The following is a 24,352-nucleotide window of genomic DNA, read 5'->3' on the forward strand; positions in this document are numbered from 1 at the left end:
CGATTGCAAATAGATCCATACTTGCAATAGGACAATGTTGGTAGTTGTGCCTGTGAGGCCTGCAGTACCTTGTTTCTATCATACCCCTTTTCTTAGCTCTGCCGATTGCAAATAGATCCATACTTGCAATAGGACAATGTTGGTAGTTGTGCCTGTGAGGCCTGCAGTACCTTGTTTCTATCATACTCCTTTTCTTAGCTCTGCCGATTGCAAATAGATCCATACTTGCAATAGGACAATGTTGGTAGTTGTGCCTGTGAGGCCTGCAGTACCTTGTTTCTATCATACCCCTTTTCTTAGCTCTGCCGATTGCAAATAGATCCATACTTCCAATAGGACAATGTTGGTAGTTGTGCCTGTGAGGCCTGCAGTACCTTGTTTCTATCATACCCCTTTTCTTAGCTCTGCCGATTGCAAATAGATCCATACTTGCAATAGGACAATGTTGGTAGTTGTGCCTGTGAGGCCTGCAGTACCTTGTTTCTATCATACCCCTTTTCTTAGCTCTGCCGATTGCAAATAGATCCATACTTGCAATAGGACAATGTTGGTAGTTGTGCCTGTGAGGCCTGCAGTACCTTGTTTCTATCATACCCCTTTTCTTAGCTCTGCCGATTGCAAATAGATCCATACTTCCAATAGGACAATGTTGGTAGTTGTGCCTGTGAGGCCTGCAGTACTTTGTTTCTATCATACCCCTTTTCTTAGCTCTGCCGATTGCAAATAGATCCATACTTGCAATAGGACAATGTTGGTAGTTGTGCCTGTGAGGCCTGCAGTACCTTGTTTCTATCATACCCCTTTTCTTAGCTCTGCCGATTGCAAATAGATCCATACTTCCAATAGGACAATATTGGTAGTTGTGCCTGTGAGGCCTGCAGTACTTTGTTTCTATCATACCCCTTTTCTTAGCTCTGCCGATTGCAAATAGATCCATACTTGCAATAGGACAATGTTGGTAGTTGTGCCTGTGAGGCCTGCAGTACTTTGTTTCTATCATACCCCTTTTCTTAGCTCTGCCGATTGCAAATAGATCCATACTTGCAATAGGACAATGTTGGTAGTTGTGCCTGTGAGGCCTGCAGTACCTTGTTTCTATCATACCCCTTTTCTTAGCTCTGCCGATTGCAAATAGATCCATACTTGCAATAGGACAATGTTGGTAGTTGTGCCTGTGAGGCCTGCAGTACCTTGTTTCTATCATACCCCTTTTCTTAGCTCTGCCGATTGCAAATAGATCCATACTTGCAATAGGACAATATTGGTAGTTGTGCCTGTGAGGCCTGCAGTACCTTGTTTCTATCATACCCCTTTTCTTAGCTCTGCGGATTGCAAATAGATCCATACTTGCAATAGGACAATGTTGGTAGTTGTGCCTGTGAGGCCTGCAGTACTTTGTTTCTATCATACCCCTTTTCTTAGCTCTGCCGATTGCAAATAGATCCATACTTGCAATAGGACAATGTTGGTAGTTGTGCCTGTGAGGCCTGCAGTACTTTGTTTCTATCATACCCCTTTTCTTAGCTCTGCGGATTGCAAATAGATCCATACTTGCAATAGGACAATGTTGGTAGTTGTGCCTGTGAGGCCTGCAGTACCTTGTTTCTATCATACCCCTTTTCTTAGCTCTGCGGATTGCAAATAGATCCATACTTGCAATAGGACAATATTGGTAGTTGTGCCTGTGAGGCCTGCAGTACCTTGTTTCTATCATACCCCTTTTCTTAGCTCTGCGGATTGCAAATAGATCCATACTTGCAATAGGACAATGTTGGTAGTTGTGCCTGTGAGGCCTGCAGTACCTTGTTTCTATCATACCCCTTTTCTTAGCTCTGCCGATTGCAAATAGATCCATACTTGCAATAGGACAATGTTGGTAGTTGTGCCTGTGAGGCCTGCAGTACCTTGTTTCTATCATACCCCTTTTCTTAGCTCTGCCGATTGCAAATAGATCCATACTTCCAATAGGACAATGTTGGTAGTTGTGCCTGTGAGGCCTGCAGTACCTTGTTTCTATCATACCCCTTTTCTTAGCTCTGCCGATTGCAAATAGATCCATACTTGCAATAGGACAATATTGGTAGTTGTGCCTGTGAGGCCTGCAGTACCTTGTTTCTATCATACCCCTTTTCTTAGCTCTGCCGATTGCAAATAGATCCATACTTGCAATAGGACAATGTTGGTAGTTGTGCCTGTGAGGCCTGCAGTACCTTGTTTCTATCATACCCCTTTTCTTAGCTCTGCCGATTGCAAATAGATCCATACTTGCAATAGGACAATGTTGGTAGTTGTGCCTGTGAGGCCTGCAGTACCTTGTTTCTATCATACCCCTTTTCTTAGCTCTGCCGATTGCAAATAGATCCATACTTGCAATAGGACAATGTTGGTAGTTGTGCCTGTGAGGCCTGCAGTACCTTGTTTCTATCATACCCCTTTTCTTAGCTCTGCCGATTGCAAATAGATCCATACTTGCAATAGGACAATATTGGTAGTTGTGCCTGTGAGGCCTGCAGTACCTTGTTTCTATCATACCCCTTTTCTTAGCTCTGCCGATTGCAAATAGATCCATACTTGCAATAGGACAATGTTGGTAGTTGTGCCTGTGAGGCCTGCAGTACCTTGTTTCTATCATACCCCCTTTTCTTAGCTCTGCCGATTGCAAATAGATCCATACTTGCAATAGGACAATATTGGTAGTTGTGCCTGTGAGGCCTGCAGTACCTTGTTTCTATCATACCCCCTTTTCTTAGCTCTGCCGATTGCAAATAGATCCATACTTGCAATAGGACAATATTGGTAGTTGTGCCTGTGAGGCCTGCAGTACCTTGTTTCTATCATACCCCTTTTCTTAGCTCTGCCGATTGCAAATAGATCCATACTTGCAATAGGACAATATTGGTAGTTGTGCCTGTGAGGCCTGCAGTACCTTGTTTCTATCATACCCCTTTTCTTAGCTCTGCCGATTGCAAATAGATCCATACTTGCAATAGGACAATGTTGGTAGTTGTGCCTGTGAGGCCTGCAGTACCTTGTTTCTATCATACCCCCTTTTCTTAGCTCTGCCGATTGCAAATAGATCCATACTTGCAATAGGACAATATTGGTAGTTGTGCCTGTGAGGCCTGCAGTACCTTGTTTCTATCATACCCCCTTTTCTTAGCTCTGCCGATTGCAAATAGATCCATACTTGCAATAGGACAATATTGGTAGTTGTGCCTGTGAGGCCTGCAGTACCTTGTTTCTATCATACCCCTTTTCTTAGCTCTGCCGATTGCAAATAGATCCATACTTGCAATAGGACAATGTTGGTAGTTGTGCCTGTGAGGCCTGCAGTACCTTGTTTCTATCATACCCCTTTTCTTAGCTCTGCCGATTGCAAATAGATCCATACTTGCAATAGGACAATATTGGTAGTTGTGCCTGTGAGGCCTGCAGTACCTTGTTTCTATCATACCCCCTTTCTTAGCTCTGCCGATTGCAAATAGATCCATACTTGCAATAGGACAATATTGGTAGTTGTGCCTGTGAGGCCTGCAGTACCTTGTTTCTATCATACCCCTTTTCTTAGCTCTGCCGATTGCAAATAGATCCATACTTGCAATAGGACAATATTGGTAGTTGTGCCTGTGAGGCCTGCAGTACTTTGTTTCTATCATACCCCCTTTCTTAGCTCTGCCGATTGCAAATAGATCCATACTTGCAATAGGACAATGTTGGTAGTTGTGCCTGTGAGGCCTGCAGTACTTTGTTTCTATCATACCCCTTTTCTTAGCTCTGCCGATTGCAAATAGATCCATACTTGCAATAGGACAATGTTGGTAGTTGTGCCTGTGAGGCCTGCAGTACTTTGTTTCTATCATACCCCTTTTCTTAGCTCTGCGGATTGCAAATAGATCCATACTTGCAATAGGACAATGTTGGTAGTTGTGCCTGTGAGGCCTGCAGTACCTTGTTTCTATCATACCCCTTTTCTTAGCTCTGCCGATTGCAAATAGATCCATACTTGCAATAGGACAATGTTGGTAGTTGTGCCTGTGAGGCCTGCAGTACCTTGTTTCTATCATACCCCTTTTCTTAGCTCTGCCGATTGCAAATAGATCCATACTTGCAATAGGACAATATTGGTAGTTGTGCCTGGGAGGCCTGCAGTACCTTGTTTCTATCATACCCCTTTTCTTAGCTCTGCGGATTGCAAATAGATCCATACTTGCAATAGGACAATGATGGTAGTTGTGCCTGTGAGGCCTGCAGTACTTTGTTTCTATCATACCCCTTTTCTTAGCTCTGCCGATTGCAAATAGATCCATACTTGCAATAGGACAATGTTGGTAGTTGTGCCTGTGAGGCCTGCAGTACTTTGTTTCTATCATACCCCTTTTCTTAGCTCTGCGGATTGCAAATAGATCCATACTTGCAATAGGACAATGTTGGTAGTTGTGCCTGTGAGGCCTGCAGTACCTTGTTTCTATCATACCCCTTTTCTTAGCTCTGCCGATTGCAAATAGATCCATACTTGCAATAGGACAATATTGGTAGTTGTGCCTGTGAGGCCTGCAGTACCTTGTTTCTATCATACCCCTTTTCTTAGCTCTGCGGATTGCAAATAGATCCATACTTGCAATAGGACAATGTTGGTAGTTGTGCCTGTGAGGCCTGCAGTACCTTGTTTCTATCATACCCCTTTTCTTAGCTCTGCCGATTGCAAATAGATCCATACTTCCAATAGGACAATGTTGGTAGTTGTGCCTGTGAGGCCTGCAGTACCTTGTTTCTATCATACCCCTTTTCTTAGCTCTGCCGATTGCAAATAGATCCATACTTGCAATAGGACAATGTTGGTAGTTGTGCCTGTGAGGCCTGCAGTACCTTGTTTCTATCATACCCCTTTTCTTAGCTCTGCCGATTGCAAATAGATCCATACTTGCAATAGGACAATATTGGTAGTTGTGCCTGTGAGGCCTGCAGTACCTTGTTTCTATCATACCCCTTTTCTTAGCTCTGCCGATTGCAAATAGATCCATACTTGCAATAGGACAATGTTGGTAGTTGTGCCTGTGAGGCCTGCAGTACCTTGTTTCTATCATACCCCTTTTCTTAGCTCTGCCGATTGCAAATAGATCCATACTTGCAATAGGACAATGTTGGTAGTTGTGCCTGTGAGGCCTGCAGTACCTTGTTTCTATCATACCCCTTTTCTTAGCTCTGCCGATTGCAAATAGATCCATACTTGCAATAGGACAATGTTGGTAGTTGTGCCTGTGAGGCCTGCAGTACCTTGTTTCTATCATACCCCCTTTTCTTAGCTCTGCCGATTGCAAATAGATCCATACTTGCAATAGGACAATATTGGTAGTTGTGCCTGTGAGGCCTGCAGTACCTTGTTTCTATCATACCCCCTTTTCTTAGCTCTGCCGATTGCAAATAGATCCATACTTGCAATAGGACAATATTGGTAGTTGTGCCTGTGAGGCCTGCAGTACCTTGTTTCTATCATACCCCTTTTCTTAGCTCTGCCGATTGCAAATAGATCCATACTTGCAATAGGACAATGTTGGTAGTTGTGCCTGTGAGGCCTGCAGTACCTTGTTTCTATCATACCCCTTTTCTTAGCTCTGCCGATTGCAAATAGATCCATACTTGCAATAGGACAATGTTGGTAGTTGTGCCTGTGAGGCCTGCAGTACCTTGTTTCTATCATACCCCTTTTCTTAGCTCTGCCGATTGCAAATAGATCCATACTTGCAATAGGACAATGTTGGTAGTTGTGCCTGTGAGGCCTGCAGTACCTTGTTTCTATCATACCCCCTTTTCTTAGCTCTGCCGATTGCAAATAGATCCATACTTGCAATAGGACAATATTGGTAGTTGTGCCTGTGAGGCCTGCAGTACCTTGTTTCTATCATACCCCCTTTTCTTAGCTCTGCCGATTGCAAATAGATCCATACTTGCAATAGGACAATATTGGTAGTTGTGCCTGTGAGGCCTGCAGTACCTTGTTTCTATCATACCCCTTTTCTTAGCTCTGCCGATTGCAAATAGATCCATACTTGCAATAGGACAATGTTGGTAGTTGTGCCTGTGAGGCCTGCAGTACCTTGTTTCTATCATACCCCTTTTCTTAGCTCTGCCGATTGCAAATAGATCCATACTTGCAATAGGACAATATTGGTAGTTGTGCCTGTGAGGCCTGCAGTACCTTGTTTCTATCATACCCCCTTTCTTAGCTCTGCCGATTGCAAATAGATCCATACTTGCAATAGGACAATATTGGTAGTTGTGCCTGTGAGGCCTGCAGTACCTTGTTTCTATCATACCCCTTTTCTTAGCTCTGCCGATTGCAAATAGATCCATACTTGCAATAGGACAATATTGGTAGTTGTGCCTGTGAGGCCTGCAGTACTTTGTTTCTATCATACCCCCTTTCTTAGCTCTGCCGATTGCAAATAGATCCATACTTGCAATAGGACAATGTTGGTAGTTGTGCCTGTGAGGCCTGCAGTACCTTGTTTCTATCATACCCCTTTTCTTAGCTCTGCGGATTGCAAATAGATCCATACTTGCAATAGGACAATATTGGTAGTTGTGCCTGTGAGGCCTGCAGTACCTTGTTTCTATCATACCCCTTTTCTTAGCTCTGCCGATTGCAAATTGATCCATACTTGCAATAGGACAATATTGGTAGTTGTGCCTGTGAGGCCTGCAGTACCTTGTTTCTATCATACCCCCTTTCTTAGCTCTGCCGATTGCAAATAGATCCATACTTGCAATAGGACAATATTGGTAGTTGTGCCTGTGAGGCCTGCAGTACCTTGTTTCTATCATACCCCTTTTCTTAGCTCTGCCGATTGCAAATAGATCCATACTTGCAATAGGACAATATTGGTAGTTGTGCCTGTGAGGCCTGCAGTACTTTGTTTCTATCATACCCCCTTTCTTAGCTCTGCCGATTGCAAATAGATCCATACTTGCAATAGGACAATGTTGGTAGTTGTGCCTGTGAGGCCTGCAGTACCTTGTTTCTACCATACCCCTTTTCTTAGCTCTGCGGATTGCAAATAGATCCATACTTGCAATAGGACAATATTGGTAGTTGTGCCTGTGAGGCCTGCAGTACCTTGTTTCTATCATACCCCTTTTCTTAGCTCTGCCGATTGCAAATAGATCCATACTTGCAATAGGACAATGTTGGTAGTTGTGCCTGTGAGGCCTGCAGTACCTTGTTTCTATCATACCCCCTTTTCTTAGCTCTGCCGATTGCAAATAGATCCATACTTGCAATAGGACAATATTGGTAGTTGTGCCTGTGAGGCCTGCAGTACCTTGTTTCTATCATACCCCTTTTCTTAGCTCTGCCGATTGCAAATAGATCCATACTTGCAATAGGACAATGTTGGTAGTTGTGCCTGTGAGGCCTGCAGTACCTTGTTTCTATCATACCCCTTTTCTTAGCTCTGCCGATTGCAAATAGATCCATACTTGCAATAGGACAATATTGGTAGTTGTGCCTGTGAGGCCTGCAGTACCTTGTTTCTATCATACCCCTTTTCTTAGCTCTGCCGATTGCAAATAGATCCATACTTGCAATAGGACAATATTGGTAGTTGTGCCTGTGAGGCCTGCAGTACTTTGTTTCTATCATACCCCCTTTTCTTAGCTCTGCCGATTGCAAATAGATCCATACTTGCAATAGGACAATGTTGGTAGTTGTGCCTGTGAGGCCTGCAGTACCTTGTTTCTATCATACCCCTTTTCTTAGCTCTGCCGATTGCAAATAGATCCATACTTGCAATAGGACAATGTTGGTAGTTGTGCCTGTGAGGCCTGCAGTACCTTGTTTCTATCATACCCCTTTTCTTAGCTCTGCCGATTGCAAATAGATCCATACTTGCAATAGGACAATATTGGTAGTTGTGCCTGTGAGGCCTGCAGTACCTTGTTTCTATCATACCCCTTTTCTTAGCTCTGCGGATTGCAAATAGATCCATACTTGCAATAGGACAATATTGGTAGTTGTGCCTGTGAGGCCTGCAGTACCTTGTTTCTATCATACCCCTTTTCTTAGCTCTGCCGATTGCAAATAGATCCATACTTGCAATAGGACAATGTTGGTAGTTGTGCCTGTGAGGCCTGCAGTACCTTGTTTCTATCATACCCCTTTTCTTAGCTCTGCCGATTGCAAATAGATCCATACTTGCAATAGGACAATGTTGGTAGTTGTGCCTGTGAGGCCTGCAGTACCTTGTTTCTATCATACCCCTTTTCTTAGCTCTGCCGATTGCAAATAGATCCATACTTGCAATAGGACCATATTGGTAGTTGTGCCTGTGAGGCCTGCAGTACCTTGTTTCTATCATACCCCTTTTCTTAGCTCTGCGGATTGCAAATAGATCCATACTTGCAATAGGACAATATTGGTAGTTGTGCCTGTGAGGCCTGCAGTACCTTGTTTCTATCATACCCCTTTTCTTAGCTCTGCGGATTGCAAATAGATCCATACTTCCAATAGGACAATATTGGTAGTTGTGCCTGTGAGGCCTGCAGTACCTTGTTTCTATCATACCCCTTTTCTTAGCTCTGCCGATTGCAAATAGATCCATACTTCCAATAGGACAATGTTGGTAGTTGTGCCTGTGAGGCCTGCAGTACCTTGTTTCTATCATACCCCTTTTCTTAGCTCTGCCGATTGCAAATAGATCCATACTTGCAATAGGACAATATTGTAGTTTAAATAGTATTAAATATAGGCCTCTCTCTGCGTTCCAGGATAGTGCTTGTATCTCAGGCAAATTTTTCCCATAAAAAATAACTTAAAACTAATTAGCTCATTCCCAGGCTTCCAAAATCGTTAAGCTAATCTTAAATAGCCGTAAATTGAACATAAAATACAACAATAAGATAATAGATGACATTAACAAATTAAGCGCTAGCACATTATCAGCGCATTCCAAGGGATAAGTCAGCCATGGCTAAGAGTTGTACATGTGGCGGTGAAAAATTAAATTTCAAGTTATTTTTAGTTGTTGGGTTGAGCTCTGGTGGTTTATCAATCTCTCAACCACCCGATGCTCCCGTCTGGAAATTCTCATCACTTAGATTTTCTCTTCAAGTTCTAAGAAGATTTTTTGCTCAAAACCGCATCCTGTATCTTAAATTTCGTGTCTGTACAGGTTCTCTTTTTTGGTGTCTGTAAGTTGAGTTGAGAGCTTTCTGCATCCTATTTAATTGTTTGAGCAAGGCAGTTGAATGTATAAGGGAAGAAAGTTTTGAATTATGAAATGCTTGAGTCTTCGTCAAAAACCCTAAAGCTGAATATTGCGACAAAAAGAAGAAAGTAGGAATAAAAACAATTTAGTTGATTAATTTTACAAATATTTGCACATATTGTAAAACCAATTAGTGAGCTTTAAGTAACAAAATTTGTCGTTAGAATTCTTTACTGATGGTACTCATAAAAATCTCAAGATGGCTGCTAAAGAAAGTCGTTTTTTACGATACGATGCTTTGATTTAATTTGGATCAAATTGTACAGAACTTGAAAGTTTTACAATTTCATTTCACTTATTTCACAATACATTGCATCGCAAGGAATCCCATTTGTTAGCCGCCATCTTTCAAAAAACATTTATTTTATAACGTTCACTGATAGATGAATAGTCATCATGCATGAATTTCCAAGCATTTTTGCGGCGCCATTTGAAAGTCTAAATTAGATAAATATCGTTCCAACACTCATCTACAGACGTATGGTTGATATAATGCCCCTGTATTTATTTCTTACTCTAATATTTCTTTATTGCAGAATTGTTCAGCGGTAGTAATACTCAGTAATCCGTCACTTAGGCTTTGTAGACCCACATGTAGATAGACTTCATATTCTCTTCTATTTACTCCAAAATATTTTCAATCTTAAGTTTATGCGCTGTTAATAAATATGGCGTATTCTCTAGCTGGCACTGAGAAAAAGTCAGGCATTCACTTGGTTTGTGTATCTGATTATTTGGTGCAAAGTTAGAAGGCGTTCTTATGGCTTAGTTAATCCTGCATCTCCGTGTTCATAAGTCAAACTTCTTTAGCTCGAGCAGAGAGAAAAGGAGATGCAGTCGGAGATAAGATTTGGCTCAAAGCCAACTCCTGCTAAGAGACGGTTCTGCGCTGGAGGACCGACACCGAGCACCCCGAAACAGCGCAAGGTGAGACGTTTTATTTACCCCTTTAAACCCCTCGTACATATTTGTATGGCGATTATTCTCTCTCGTCTTTGCTAATACCATGTGTCACTTCTTGTTTCTAACTTTTTGTTGCCTCTCTCTGTCATCTTCTGCTCTTTGTATTCAATAGGCTATCTTTTCCATATCTCCATATCTTACCTTCTCCCTTATTATCTTTACTCACATCTTTCTCTCTTACCATCTCACTCCCTTTTCTTATTTTTCTTTTCGCATCTCGTCTCTTTTCGTATCTCTGTCATTTTATCGTCACATATCTATAAATCACTGTATCGCCTCTGTGTTTTTCTCAGTTCTCTTTTTTCTCCGGTTTTTTATATTCTTTTCTCCATCTCTTTTTTCTTTTGCTTCATTTTCGCTTCAAAAAATTTTAATTGTAATTCCCAACTCTCTCTGTATAACCGACTCCATCCTTGTTCACTCTCACTGGTTTTCTTCTTTCCTAAAGCAAACAACTTTGTTTCTCGCTTTGTTCTCGTTCTATTGCCTCTTACTGTACGGTGTACTTTCAGCTGCATGTATGTACTAGAATGCATGGCTCTATCTATTCCTTCTCTACCTCACCTCCCGCTAACCTACATGTTTCAGTTGAATGACACAACACGCTCCGCCACACGTCTGGCGACTCTATCAAGGATTCATTCTGTCTTCACCTCTCCCAGCACTCCTGCCAGAACGTGTACACCCATGAGACAGTCAAAGACGACCAGTTCTCTTTGCAACGTCACACCCGTATCGGCTCGTAAGCCACCCATACCCCGAACGCCCGTCTCCTCCATGGCACCTCCTAGGACTCCAATGTCCGCCATGGGTCCCCCTTGTACGCCCATTTCCACAAGATCTACTACTCGACAGGTACCAGACGTTCTTGTCTGCCAATAATCACGCTTTAGTTCGAGTCCATATTTTAACATGAATATGAACTCACATTACCAAATACCAAAAGGTCATGAGACAACCTTCTAGATCGTATCATCATAGCTTTAGACAAACATCTGGTATGTAGGTAATCAGTGTTTGTAGTGTAGTGGGAGTGATGGCGCCTTGCTCCTCTTCGTTAGCCATTCTGAAATGCCCTTTTGTTACCCTACAGGATGAATTTATTCGCGGAGTTAAATTTTGCGAAAATTGCCATTTCATGCATATTCACGGATTAATTTATTCGCGGCTGAAAACTGTCACTCTCTATGAAGAGTTAACTCTATTACGTCTAGCAATAGAGTTAACCCTACGCATGCGCGCATTGCGTGTTTCGTTTTCTATTTAGCTTACAACTACGGGTGGATCGTGCTAAGCTATAAATTTTTTGCTCAGAGGTTTTCACGAATATTCATAGATTTGGAGGCCTTTGATGAACCAACAATTTGTGGTAAGTAATGAGTTTTTTCAAAACCATTTACTAAATTAGTTAAATTTTACTTTGGTTCTTCGGTAAAACGCAATATTTATTTTTTCCATCCCTACCGCTTCATTATTTGTTTTAGTGTGAGAGAGAGATTTTTCATCATACACGCAAGCACAATGACTGCAAGGGTGGTATATGTCATTCTTAGAAGATCACCAATCATTCAGGGCCGTCTGGAAATTGAGGTAGAAGTGACCGCAACTACTTACGAGGAGAATATATCTGTTTTAAAAAAAGGAACAAAAATGCCTTTACGAACACAAATTTTTGGCCAACCGGCAGAACTTTGCAATAGGAAGCCACGAGGAAAGTTCTGACGATAACTTCCTTACCACCCATGTAGTAGCGAGAGAATCGCCTTTAACATCCACCTAAGACAGTGACAGCAATATAGAGCTGCTATTACCAAAATAACTAGTCAGAGAGCACCATTACACGCTAGTATTCACTTATCAAGAGTATCAGTTTAATTTTATTGCTCTAGACAACCACCACATAGACTAAACTGTTTATATTTACTCCATTCATCATTTGTAAAATTTTATTTGTATTTGAAATATTTTATTTGTACACTCAAGTTTGTAATAAATTATAATATATCTATACATGAAGTAAAATATATAATTTAATCATGTTTGCTGCAGCGATATCAAGGAGTTGTTGTCGATGAAGGGGTCTAGGTTGACTGGTTGCTTCTCTGCCAATATTCCTGCCTTGATGAATATTACTACTTGTCTCTAGTTTTCGTAATCGGAGTAGGTTGTTTTATTCTCAATCTGCAGTAAACACAAAAAAGAAAAAATATTAATAAGTGTTAAGGAAGTACAAAAACAATAGCTGAAGTATTTAATGAAAGCGATCAGTTTTTAAACAAAAGAATTAACTAATGCAGTTAATTATGGAAAAACGTATCTGCACTGCAAATCAAATACATACCATAATGTCCAGATCAGAATCATGATCGTCCTCAACTTCAGTATTAGAGATTGATAGAGTTGATTTCACTGTAAAAAGACTAAGAGAGATTTTTTGCGATAACGAAGCCATGCCGAATAACTTGTGAAAACCTTGAATAATTTTGTAAAGTCTGATGCAATGGCAATAAAACTCGAAGCCCGGCGGTGATTTTAAAGAAGTTTAGTTACTTCTGCCTAGCGGCTATTTTTGCGATGACGCCATTCTGCATATCTTGTGACAATCTTGAATACTTTTGTAAAGAAATGTGATGCATTGGCAATGGTGTTAGCTCAAAGCCCAGGCAATGATTTTAAAAATGTTTTGGAACTCAACTACGTTTAGTATTTATATTAAAAACTAGCCTAGCGGCTAGTTTTTAATCTGATGTAGTAGTTATTCTCCCTTGTGATTAAAAATAGATCTAATTATTCACGGAATTTAATAATTCGCGGAATTGGCTGTTCGCGAATTTTTATAACCAACGAATATTTTCATCCTGTAGGGTATTAGTTCAAGTGAGGGGAAAATTAGCGGAGGTTCATCTAACGCTCTAAATACAGTGGTACCTTTGAGATACAAATTCAATTCATTGTATAATCATCATATGACAAAAACAGTGCATCTCAAAGCAATTTTTCCTATTTAAAAATAATGTAATTTGTATTAATGCGTTCCAACATTATTAAACCAATCCAAAATACAATTAAATAATATATGGCAATTTGTATAAAAATGAACTAGTAATAACACACATGATAAAATAACATATTGATATACATGTATGATAAATGTCAATAAAATCATAAAAAGAGGTTTTACTGTATGATACTTGGCATAGAGACAAATAAGGTGCGGTCAGAAGGAGAAGGGAGGAGGGGTGGTAGGGAAAGATTTTATTTCTTTTTAGTTATGTACACTTAATAACTGAACAAACACTTTATAACTAAACAAATAGAACCATGGCTAAACTAATTTCTATTTTTTTGGAGCTTTTAATTATATTTTTAATTTTGTAATCATCACTTACGCTAATCATCACTTTCATGTCATCATCTTTGTCTTTAGTCTTGAGACCCGTGGTTGACAATCATGGTTGGAAATAACCACAGTATTTATGAAAAATACCAGGTTTTTTGTTTAAACCGGTTTTTATAACTTGACTAAGGTTTTTGCAATTTTAAGTCTAATTAACATCACTTACTATAGCTGCATGATTGAGTATTGAACATACATGTGTGGAATCATCTGTTAAAGATGGTACTGTGGGAGTTGTTATGAGAAATAGAGAGAAAACATGGAAATTTCGAAATGAGTCTTTTATCAAACATGATTGATGAAATACAAAGCAGAAATTTTATGACATAAAGTGAATATTTTACATACAGCTCTATGTATGTATAAGTAGGAATTTTAATCCCAGTGATTAGTCGTGTGGTAGTGTAAAGCAGAGCATAATGCAGATGCATTGCTAGTGTTTGGAGAAGTGGCAGATGACTCAACTTTTATCACCTGAATACTAGCATCACTGTCTAAATTGGTGTTTTCAGCTTGAAATTTTGCTACGTGAGCTTTAAGCCTATCTGCGTGAGCTCGTGTTACGACAGCACATCTATTACATTTTGCCTTAAAACCTTTGCCTTTTACAGTTCGAGTGAAAAAATGCCAAATGGAATCCTGTTTGCAAGGCGTGTTGGAAATTTGAGACACAACGTTAGCTTTTCAAAATACAAAAAAACTTGATAAACTGAATTCTAACAACCCAACTACTATGGCTTGTGCCCAATAAATGAAATATTAGTTTGCAAACTTAAAGCTTTTGCCCAAAAGGATTTTATTGTTTTAATTTCCAATTATAAGTAATTCTTTCTCACTAGCCAGACTTGAGAAAGTATTAATTCATTATTAGAGATGATGATTGGATTAGTATATTTCACATGGTTTTCATATCTCATCATTAAAGAGATCATTACCGTATATCCCTTGATAAAAGCAATTGAAAATGAAATTCGCTAATTCATTGTTGTGCTAGGATTTTATGTAGTTTCAACTGCAGCTCTGCCATCGATTTACTACTGTGTCCTAAATAAACTTCCACAGCTGATAATTACGTATAATTGCATTTCTATCGCACATGAACTACTAGGAGCTTAAAGTATAATGTTTTTCACCCAAAAGTAATGAAAAAACTGGTTTGTTCGGCTAGTTTAAACTGCTCGGTTTAAACCATTGGTTTAAACCCTGTTGATAACATAATAAGAGTGTATAATCCAAAACACAATAAATAAGCAAGCACGTGTGACCGGAGCAATGGCGATGGCCCTAGTGGCATTCACGGCGGTCATCTATTCGCATCCCAAATCTTTTATCGTATGTCAGAACAAAATTGTTAGAAATTGTCATGTGGTATCTCAAATAAAATGCATGTCAGGGCAATCGTCTCTCAAGGTATCTTTGTATATGAGGGCTGTGTGACATGCTCATGGAGCACACAACTCCATATGAATCGCAATGTTGGCTTTGTCAGATTTACTTAGTTTCACTGGTTGAGTGATCTAGTAGACTGGATTTAATTCCCAACATGTGGTAAACAGACATTGCGCTGACTGAGACTGCAAGAGCCTTACCAAGTTTTCTTTTTATGTTACGGAATTCTAAGCCTGAATAATATCTAGAAGGTTAAAATTTGTTCGGTTTCTGCAGGCTCAGAATTCCCTAACATGGAAACAAGATCTGTCAGGTTTCCGGCGTCTCAATTATGGTGATAAATTAGGTTTATTGTTAGACGCCTAAAGTGCTGCTTCACCCTTTCTCTGTGAGTTTTCACTATGGAACCTGGTGTTGTCCTTAATTGTGTGGTCTACTCTGTTACTTCAAGCACCATCCTATGCAATCTTTCTCGGTGTAGTAGGCTAGTTTTAAACATTGAAAGAGAAGATTACTCCACAGTTTTATAGCTAATGCATAATTTGTAATCAAATGCGTAGCCGTTGTTGCCTCTATATGTGATTATGTAAATTGGTGGCAACTGTATCTACCATCAGTGGAAAAAGCTTAAATGCTGTTATGAAATGAATGATGCGTTAAATCAGCTGGTTTTCGTGTGCGGTCCTCTTACGCAAGCCGCTATCAGATGTCTCCCATCTGTTGCGTAACATGATTATGGATCAGTTTCACGACTAAAGAGCCTTTTAAAAGCCAGCAAGGCTAATCCTCGTTTGTCATCTTCTTTTCACACGCGACTCGCAGTCGTTCCTAATTATTTAACACTCAAAAACCGTTCAAATTTCTGCAAACAAATGAAGTAAAACGCAGATAGCGAGACCGCCGGCTTCGCGACCTTGGCAATGTCAGCTAGTTATTTGATTTTTATGAGAAGAATTGAAAGGTAACTGCCGCAGTTGATTGCTAGGATGATTTCTTGCTCATAATCTTTTTGGTGATGCACAGGGGATATGTTAATCTGTGTTGTGAATCAATTGCGTATACAGTTTTGGCAACCTCGCCCTGTCATTTATCAAGCAAATGGGTGATAAATGGTTGTTACATGGCTGCTTGTTTTCGGCTGAAAGCTCATAGGGAACACAAGAATGCGGTTTGCTGCCAAAACATTCGTCTGGTGTGGTCTGGTCTCTTCCCTCCACCCTCAGAGTTGTTAATCGCCATGTCCAGGTGTTCATCACTAACCGCATGTTTATCAGTCCTCTCCTAACCCACCTCCTTGACCAAACTTGGGGTCGCATTCTTTCGTGTCGGCATGTTTCTAGGAATGTTGTTTTATATCCTTAACTGCAGACGCAAACAAGGTGCTACACCAAATACTGTTCAGGCTTGTTCAAAAGATTTTTCTACTACCACAAAATTTGGTAAAATTGATCACCTTAATACTAATTCTCAGAGTTTTTGAATTTATTTTCTGTTATCAATTCAACTTCACTTTGGGAAAACAAATTTTTGACACGCGAGTTTCTAAGCAAACTACCCGGGCTTAGTTCACCGAATATTCTTTGTCTGTTTGGTTTTATTGATCTAAAATTTAGTTATACACGTTATATTTATATTATATATATTTTATATTATATATATTTATGGATATTTACGCGTATGGAATGTTGTTCTATCAAATAGCTTGTCATTGGTTTGACCTTCCAGTAGGGTCGTGTCATCCATCTCATTCCTTTAGCTTATATATCATGTTCTTGCTATGATATATTGAAATATTTATAGCACGAGATGAAAAAAGCCAAGAGTTGCATCTCTCTCGCTTCACCTACGCTGAAGAATCCTGTGAAGGGAAGAACCGCAATGAGAGTAAGTTTGTCAGCCCTTTTCTCCATTACGTCTTTGGGTTGGTCAAGTACTTCAATATAGTACTTCAATATAGTAGAGATAGTGTGTTGTGTGTAAACTTGGTATGTAGAGATAAAATATTTCTTATTGTTATAAGATTATTTATATGGTTCAATGGGTTATATGGCAGGAAGAGATGTCAGATGTAGAGCATTTCCTTCTTAAAGTTTATCTGTGCTTCAAATATTCTCTCAACTGTAATATTGAAGAAACAATTAAAAAGGTTTGTTTTGGGTGTGTACCTGTAGTGTAGAGAATTGTGTGCTCAATGCTCTACTTTGAATCTCTACCTCTTAGACGGTATGCCCCTTTGTTTATTTTAATAAGTAGTATTCAATTTTTATGGTACTTCAGACGTGGAAACTTTTATTAAATTTTTGCCTGCTCAGAACATGGCATTTCTTTCAGCATTGCATAGCACTGCATGAATTCCCCTCTTGTTAGACTACAACAAAAGGCCAGCTCGTTTCGCGAAAAGTTGATCAAGAGAATACAACTCCTTCGTCTAGCTGTAGTGCCGATGATTTGGTGAGCCTCTCAAGTCAGAGTTCAGAAGTCGAGCCTGTGGTCTCATCCTACGAGGAGTTTGAGGTAGACTTTATTTCTCTCTGTCCATCTGGCCAACTTTGTCTAAACTTCAATATTTTAGTAATCTTTTAAAATTATTAACTTTTCTCTCATTTGTGAATATTGTTGTTTGTGGCAGGCAGACAACTCCTCAAATGCGATACTAGAGCCGAGTTAGCACCAGGGTGAATGGATATTTTATGGGTACACATGCTCAATTTATAGTCAAGCTACATCTTTCGAATTTTTTATAAAGTTTTCTCCCCTTGTTACTCAAAATACTTATCATGGTAGCGATAGGGTAAAAGGTTACTCAATGCATAATGAGGCTACGTCTTTTAAGTAGATTTGGTACTAGAGGGTTGTTCTTTCTTGAAACACTAAACACTCATCATATTGTGTTGATTATTTGAGAATCATTGGAAGCTAATCATGTGCATGGAGATATTTCATCTTTTATAACAAATACGCTGGACATCCATTCATAAGGTCTTAGGAAACGCGACTCAATGCAATAGTTTTGTACCGAAAAGGATTCTAAGGCTAAATATTTAATAATGCTAGAATTGCAGTAACTGCTGAGATAGCGTTTATGTCATGAGCATAATGGTCATAGGCATAGGGTCCATTGCTCATCCATAGGGTCCACCGAGGGAGGAATATTTCACCTTGAGGGCAGAGATTGTAACTAGTGAAAAGGCTGGCACTTTTCCTTGTGTCTGTCTTTATATACTGGGGTTGTAGACCGGTAGTTAGCTCTTGTCCTTATGTGCAAATAGAGACACAGAGAGCACCCATAACCAATAGTGATGTCTGCGGAGGTTGAAGGTCACTGGATAAAGTGAAAATAGTTTGTGGAGTCATTAAGACAATTGTTTTGTTCAAACCTGCACCCACATTTATACATATCTGCTCTTTTCTTGAGCCAAAAGTAAGTACGCTCATGTTCTTCGGGTGCATGATGTACTGTTAACTTTGAAATGATAATCTATTACAATCTGATGGATTTCGTTGAGGATTAAGTGGTGCTATTAAGGTGATTTTGGAATCTAGTATAAGCTTCACATGAGTCAGCTAGCGCCTACCCCGCACTCATATATTCAACTTCTATCTTTATTCTTTGACCACTGAGTGGTTGTTCTTGTCTCCTTTCTGCTTCTATATTTGGAGTTGTCTTGTTTTTCTGTCCTCAACTTGGCTGCACACATGAGAAATTATAGACAACTTTTGGCATTTGCCTATATTTACTTGTATGCAGAGCGGGTAGGGCGGGTGGGATCTTGTTTGTCATATGGAAACTGAAGCCTGGTTTTTACCCTACAGTGAACAGTCGGCGGTGTGCCTGCGGTCTTCGGTGATACCCGAGGAGACTGTATGTTCTCAGCGCCTACAGTACCGGCGGTGATCAGGCAATTAAGGAATTGTCTGCTCCTAGACGACGGTATCTTTTACACATGTAGTTAAGATATATAAGGTGTGTTTCCAGGTCAAGGTCATATTAATTCTTTTACCGTAATCGGAAATACAGATTAATCGGAAGATCAAAATTACAGAAATCGTACGCACAATGCATTCTGGGTGTGCGGGCGGCCTGTGCATGATTCTCACTACCGGTAACCTCCTGCAACCTACGCCGGGTACCGTAGAAAAGTTCAACTCGCTGAGTTTTGCTTGCAGCCACCGCTGACAGAAAAATTGGTTCCGATTCTCGCTGGTTCCTTCCTGGTTCCCGGAAGACTTGCTTGTGTATACAAGATTAGGCTTCAAGGTGTTGAAGTGACAGATTTTTTCTAATTGTAGTGAACTCCGTGTGTTGGGGTCACTAAGCTCATATCAATATTTAGATTGTTTCTAAAAGCTACTTGGTCACAATTCGGTTATCTGTGAATTCGTGTGTGAGGTGTTGTGTCAGCAGATAGCTCTTGTTTGCGTATAATTTACTTGGCGGCAATTTTGTGTCTCGTCAATCATCCTCAAATATAGTCGCAAATGCTTCATTAGGCTAATAGTATTGGAAAGTTATGAATATGCATGATAGTCTTCTCTGATTGGCATTTCTTTCCTCAAGAGTGTAAAAATTGAATGCGCCACCATGCATGTACCTTCAGTTGGTTTTGTCAAGGCCCAATGCTAATTGATGTATGCCATGTTTTGTCAAGACCCCAACCTAATTGATGTATGCCATGTTTTGTCAAGGCCCGATGCTACTTGGTGTATGCCATGTTTTGTCAAGACCCCAACCTAATTGATGTATGCCACGTTTTGTCAAGACCCCAAGCTGATTGATATATGCCATGTTTTTTACATAGCATTTGGTGAATTTGATTGAAGTGTTTGGTATAATTTTTGGGAATTAATCGGAAAACTTATTCATTTTTGTCTAAGTTTTGACATGCTTTGGTTGTGCACTTCCTGAGTTCAGGGAGGATCTTGAACAGCTGCGTAAAATGGGTTCTAATTGTATGCACCACCTGGCTTCAAGAGAGATTAGACCTCTCGAAAAATGCGGGTCTAATGAGGTCTCCCAACTTCAAAGTGGACCAGGTTGATTCTTCCTTCATTTTAAATAGTTGGACAATGTCGAAGCTTCGAAGTTTAATGAATGGAACATCCTATATTTAGAGGCATCATTTTGGCATTTCCAGGCAGTCGGCACTATATTATAGAAGCTTTTTCTTTATGTCATCCAGTTTATGTAAAAGGCTTTTTGATCGATATGCAATCAATATCTATACGGCAAATCGCAGTGTTTGTTTTGTGCACTTTATCATCTCACCCCTGTGTCCAGGTATAGCGATTAAATCTAACGATGACAAATCCGCCTTGCAGAGGATTTGAACTAGCGGCAGGTAAATCGCAAGTCTACAAACATGCGTGCCAAACCAATGGGCTAAGCCGTTTTCATTATTTCTAAAGCTCTCACATATAGGTATAACCTTATTGCAATTACACATGCTAAATATGCCATTTTATTATAAATTAATATTAATTACCTTTTACTATTGTTATTTCTTAGAATTTTTTAAAAGCTTATTTATTTCACAATTACCCATTACCTTTTTTTTAATTTGTAAGTTTTGAATGCGCCGTTTAAATTTCTTAATTAAAGGTGCCGTTACATTCCTTTTTCTGGTTTCAGTTACTCTGTAAAAGCAGAATGCTTTTTACACAAACAAATGTGTTATCCGGAGTAGAAAATGTCTTTACGTCTTTTCTCTGTTTGGTCAGACAGAGTATCAGACAGAGACAGTCAGATTTCTCATTTTTATGTTTGTACTAGTATCAAGAGGTATCAGTATCGTATATCAGAACTTTGAGTACAACGAGCTTCTGCTACAACAGTAACCTTTTCAATACGAACTTCCATAAACTCATTGTTTATTTTTTCTCTTAATTTATTTGAACTGCACAAAAATACTTTTCTCATGATATGAAGTTTAAAAGTTAAAAGGGTAAATGTTGTATATGTTAAATAAAAATAAGTTTTCTGCGCAAAGACTTGTTTATTACCCGTGCAACGTCGGGCATTCATCTAGTCTTTACTATAATAAGAACTGTGTCTGTCCGTCCGAAGCCCACGCTAAAAGCATTAATAAAAGCGATTGCCTCGCATGGGAATCAAACCAGGCTATCAGATCCAAAGGCAAGCACTCTACCACTACACGACTTGATCACCATGCTGTGCTCTAAAATAATTATGGATATATTGATTACTCATTACGATCTCTCATGGCGCACACGGAACTCGCAAGCGTGCTAGTATAAATAGTTTGTATTGGTCTCTCGGATTTGTCATACATTTTTTGGCACAGTTGTGTTTTTCATTGTATTAGTCTCTGTTTTCGACATAAGTAAATCATACTGCACTAAAATCTATGCAATTCATAACAAAGGTTGGGTAAATAGCAATCGTTCTGCCAAAAACAACAAGTTATGATTTAATACTGACATCACAGAATGAGTGTGAGTTTATACCTTTTGCTACTTTGCGGTTTTCATCTGGTAACTACTCTCTCCCTCTTGCAGTCAGTCGAGGTGACTAAGACTGTGCGAGGTTGTGGCTTTTTTATGATAGCCAATCTCTAATCAGCTCAATTAGAGCAGTTGTCTGCCCTGAGTTTGTAGTAATCTGCCTCTGTTTTAAATTCCTTTTAGCTACATCTACATAACAGAGTCTAGACCTTCCTTTATATTATTTACAGTCACATAGTTGTGAGTACGATAGTCGTCATCAGGTAATTAATATGAGCAAATAATGGCTGTGGTAACTATAATAACTCATGGTCATGTACGGCTACACGTGACGATTTTTTCGTTCATTCGGACCGAAATCACGAAATGAACGAAAAACACAGACTTAGCTGGCCAAAATTCACAGAATTGTCAGAGCTGTGCATCCACACCGAAATCGTCGACGAAACGCTTTCAATTGGCTAAACAAATTATTAGCGAGCACGATTCTAGCAGCTTTTGCAATTTATTAAGTCCGAGGCACATAAGGCACATAAGTTTCGGTGTGCATGCACAGCTCTGACAATTCTGTAAATTTCGGCTGAATAATTAATTCTGTGTTAAACATTCATTTCCTGATTTCGATTGGACTCAACGAAAAAATCGTTACGTGTAGCCGTACCTTAATCATACAACTTTTATAAATGACCTTGAGTTATCAATCAGCATTTCTGAACCGCTCTCTATCAGACCTGTTTGTGGTTTATGTCACACTCTGTTTGCCGACTTAGGATATGCTGACTATAGGTTTACATAAGCAAAGGTATCTCACTTGCGTGTTTAGAGGTTTTAGCTTAGACTTGTAGCTATTGTAGAGGTTCATTCTGAAATTATTTAGACTGCAGATAAAGCCAGTCAGTTTGTAAGAGGCTTGACATAGCCAGAGTTCCTCGCAACGATATCTCTTCACGGCTAACATTACTTTTAATGGCTTGGTGCCGAGTGGATATACACATAGAGCTTTGATAGTAAGGGTACGTTTGGATTCTCTGCGTAGTCCCCAGAGAGAACTGGGGTAAAATATCAATAGATATCCACCATTCAATAGTCTTCTCGATAAGCATTTGTTTATGCTTTCACATGCCTATAAACATGGAGTTATCTCCTACTATACATGCAAATAAAAATGTATGAGGTGTGATCATATCTGTACAAATTGTTGTCTTCAGCCGTTAAAAAATGAAAGGTTCAGAATTTTACAGGGGACTATACATACCCCTACATGTTCCTTCCACAACCTCTACACATATCCCTATATGTTCCCCTTACAACCTCTACACATACCCCCTACATACACCCCCTATATATACCCCTCACACGTTTCTCCGACACTCCTTACATGTACCCCCTCTACATGTACCCCCTATGCGTATATAATGCAGAAGCACCTTAATAGTTCTTTTGACAAACAGGACATGGGTAACTGAGAGGAGACATTAGCCTGTTTTAGATTGAGCCGAGCGCTTGCCAGATTGAAGTTTTATGTCTTACATGGGAAAACAACTTTGTATAATAACCGATTTGTTAGATTTTTGCAACCAGTCTCATCAGTCTCGTTGACTCGTGTTGAATATGGATTTCTTTTGGTTTTTTCCAATAGTTCCAACGTTTCAATTTTTTATATTTATATAATATGACCTTGCAAACATATGCCAAGAGCTGTCTCCTGATCTTATCTTGGCTATTGTTGTATTTCATTGAACACGGCAGCTAAAAAAGCAAACATCTTCGCATGACACTGGCCTTTGTCTTTGTTGTAGAACGTTCTTGATTCAGCTGCCAAGACTAAGCAGTGTAGAAGTACAATGTGTCCAAAAAATAAATAGCTTTCATGGACAGACCCGAGACAGGTGCGGACAATCTAAGACAGTAAAGATAACATCTATTTTCAAATGGAAGTTTTATGTCTCTCGCTGCGCTATACCGAGGTATATTATATATATGAAGGTCTCGGTAAACCTTTGAATCGCTGATCGTTATAAACTGTCTACATTCATCGGCCCGGCTTATTAAAACATTCTAGAAAGTTCTATGACTTTTGTTGCACATTTTTTATTTTATCGAGTTTTTTATTCGCAAGCTTATGAGTTGTCTATCTTAATAGAGCTAACGGGATATATAGGATGTTTTTAGTCGCCCCTTTACCAGCCATCGACTTTAGTATCTTTAGGCTCACTACTTGCAATGAACTTCTGGCGATACCTATAGTTTATATTTCTACACTTCTTTCACATTATGCAATCCATTTTGCTAACAACTTGTATATCCGTTTGTGATACCCTTTTATTTTATGCACATAATGAATGAAAGAGTGAAACTGGATGTCAGCGATACACAGTGATATTTATATTTTTAATTACGGATGTTATAGCTTCCTTCAGGTTAACGTAATGTTATTATTAATTATGATTTCTGAAGATTATTATAAGCCTCTTTGTGGGATATCATTGATCTACCAATCAGATCCTAGGCTGATAGAAGCTAAAGGCCATTGCGGAGTCTTGTATAGTGACATGGGTGGAGTGGTATCATCTCATCACTCTATTGTCCAAATGTCATGTAGGAATGCATTCATTTCTCATTTACCAAGCAATGGAGATGGATGGATTACATGATAATCTCTATAACCAGTGGTTTATGATTGTTCATGGCCCGAGGCGAACAACTAGTGCTATGACAGGTACCAGCGAGTGCTATGGCAAGTCCAGTTATTACATCCACCCTCTGTTGAAGGCGCTAGAAGACATTAGTTACTTGTAATGCTAAACTATGTTGGCTATTCAAATATAGTTTGATAGAATTCCAGCATATGATGAATGCTGGCTGTTTGGTCAGTCTA

At 39.5% G+C, this 24,352-nt stretch overlaps 1 protein-coding gene across 4 annotated transcripts in view; it reads left to right on the forward strand.

Annotated features, from left to right (window-relative positions):
* LOC137391100 (protein regulator of cytokinesis 1-like) overlaps positions 1 to 24,242 on the forward strand; it is a 63,486-nt gene extending 39,244 nt beyond the window's left edge. For 2 of the 4 annotated variants that reach the window (XM_068077458.1, XM_068077459.1), the window contains exons 12-16: positions 10,074 to 10,190; positions 10,815 to 11,081; positions 16,813 to 16,896; positions 17,380 to 17,526; positions 23,274 to 24,242. In XM_068077458.1, coding sequence (XP_067933559.1) covers positions 10,074 to 10,190; positions 10,815 to 11,081; positions 16,813 to 16,896; positions 17,380 to 17,526; positions 23,274 to 23,339 — 681 coding nt within the window. In that variant the 3' untranslated portion in view covers positions 23,340 to 24,242. Of the gene's footprint in view, positions 1 to 10,073; positions 10,198 to 10,814; positions 11,082 to 16,812; positions 16,897 to 17,379; positions 17,527 to 23,273 lie in introns of all 4 variants that reach the window. The other 2 variants (XR_010978106.1, XM_068077460.1) reach the window with 2 other exon arrangements.
* The last annotated feature ends 110 nt before the right edge of the window (positions 24,243 to 24,352 follow it).

This window comes from Watersipora subatra, chromosome 3 (genome assembly GCF_963576615.1).
Source record: "Watersipora subatra chromosome 3, tzWatSuba1.1, whole genome shotgun sequence".
NCBI classification, from domain to species: Eukaryota; Metazoa; Bryozoa; class Gymnolaemata; order Cheilostomatida; family Watersiporidae; genus Watersipora; species Watersipora subatra.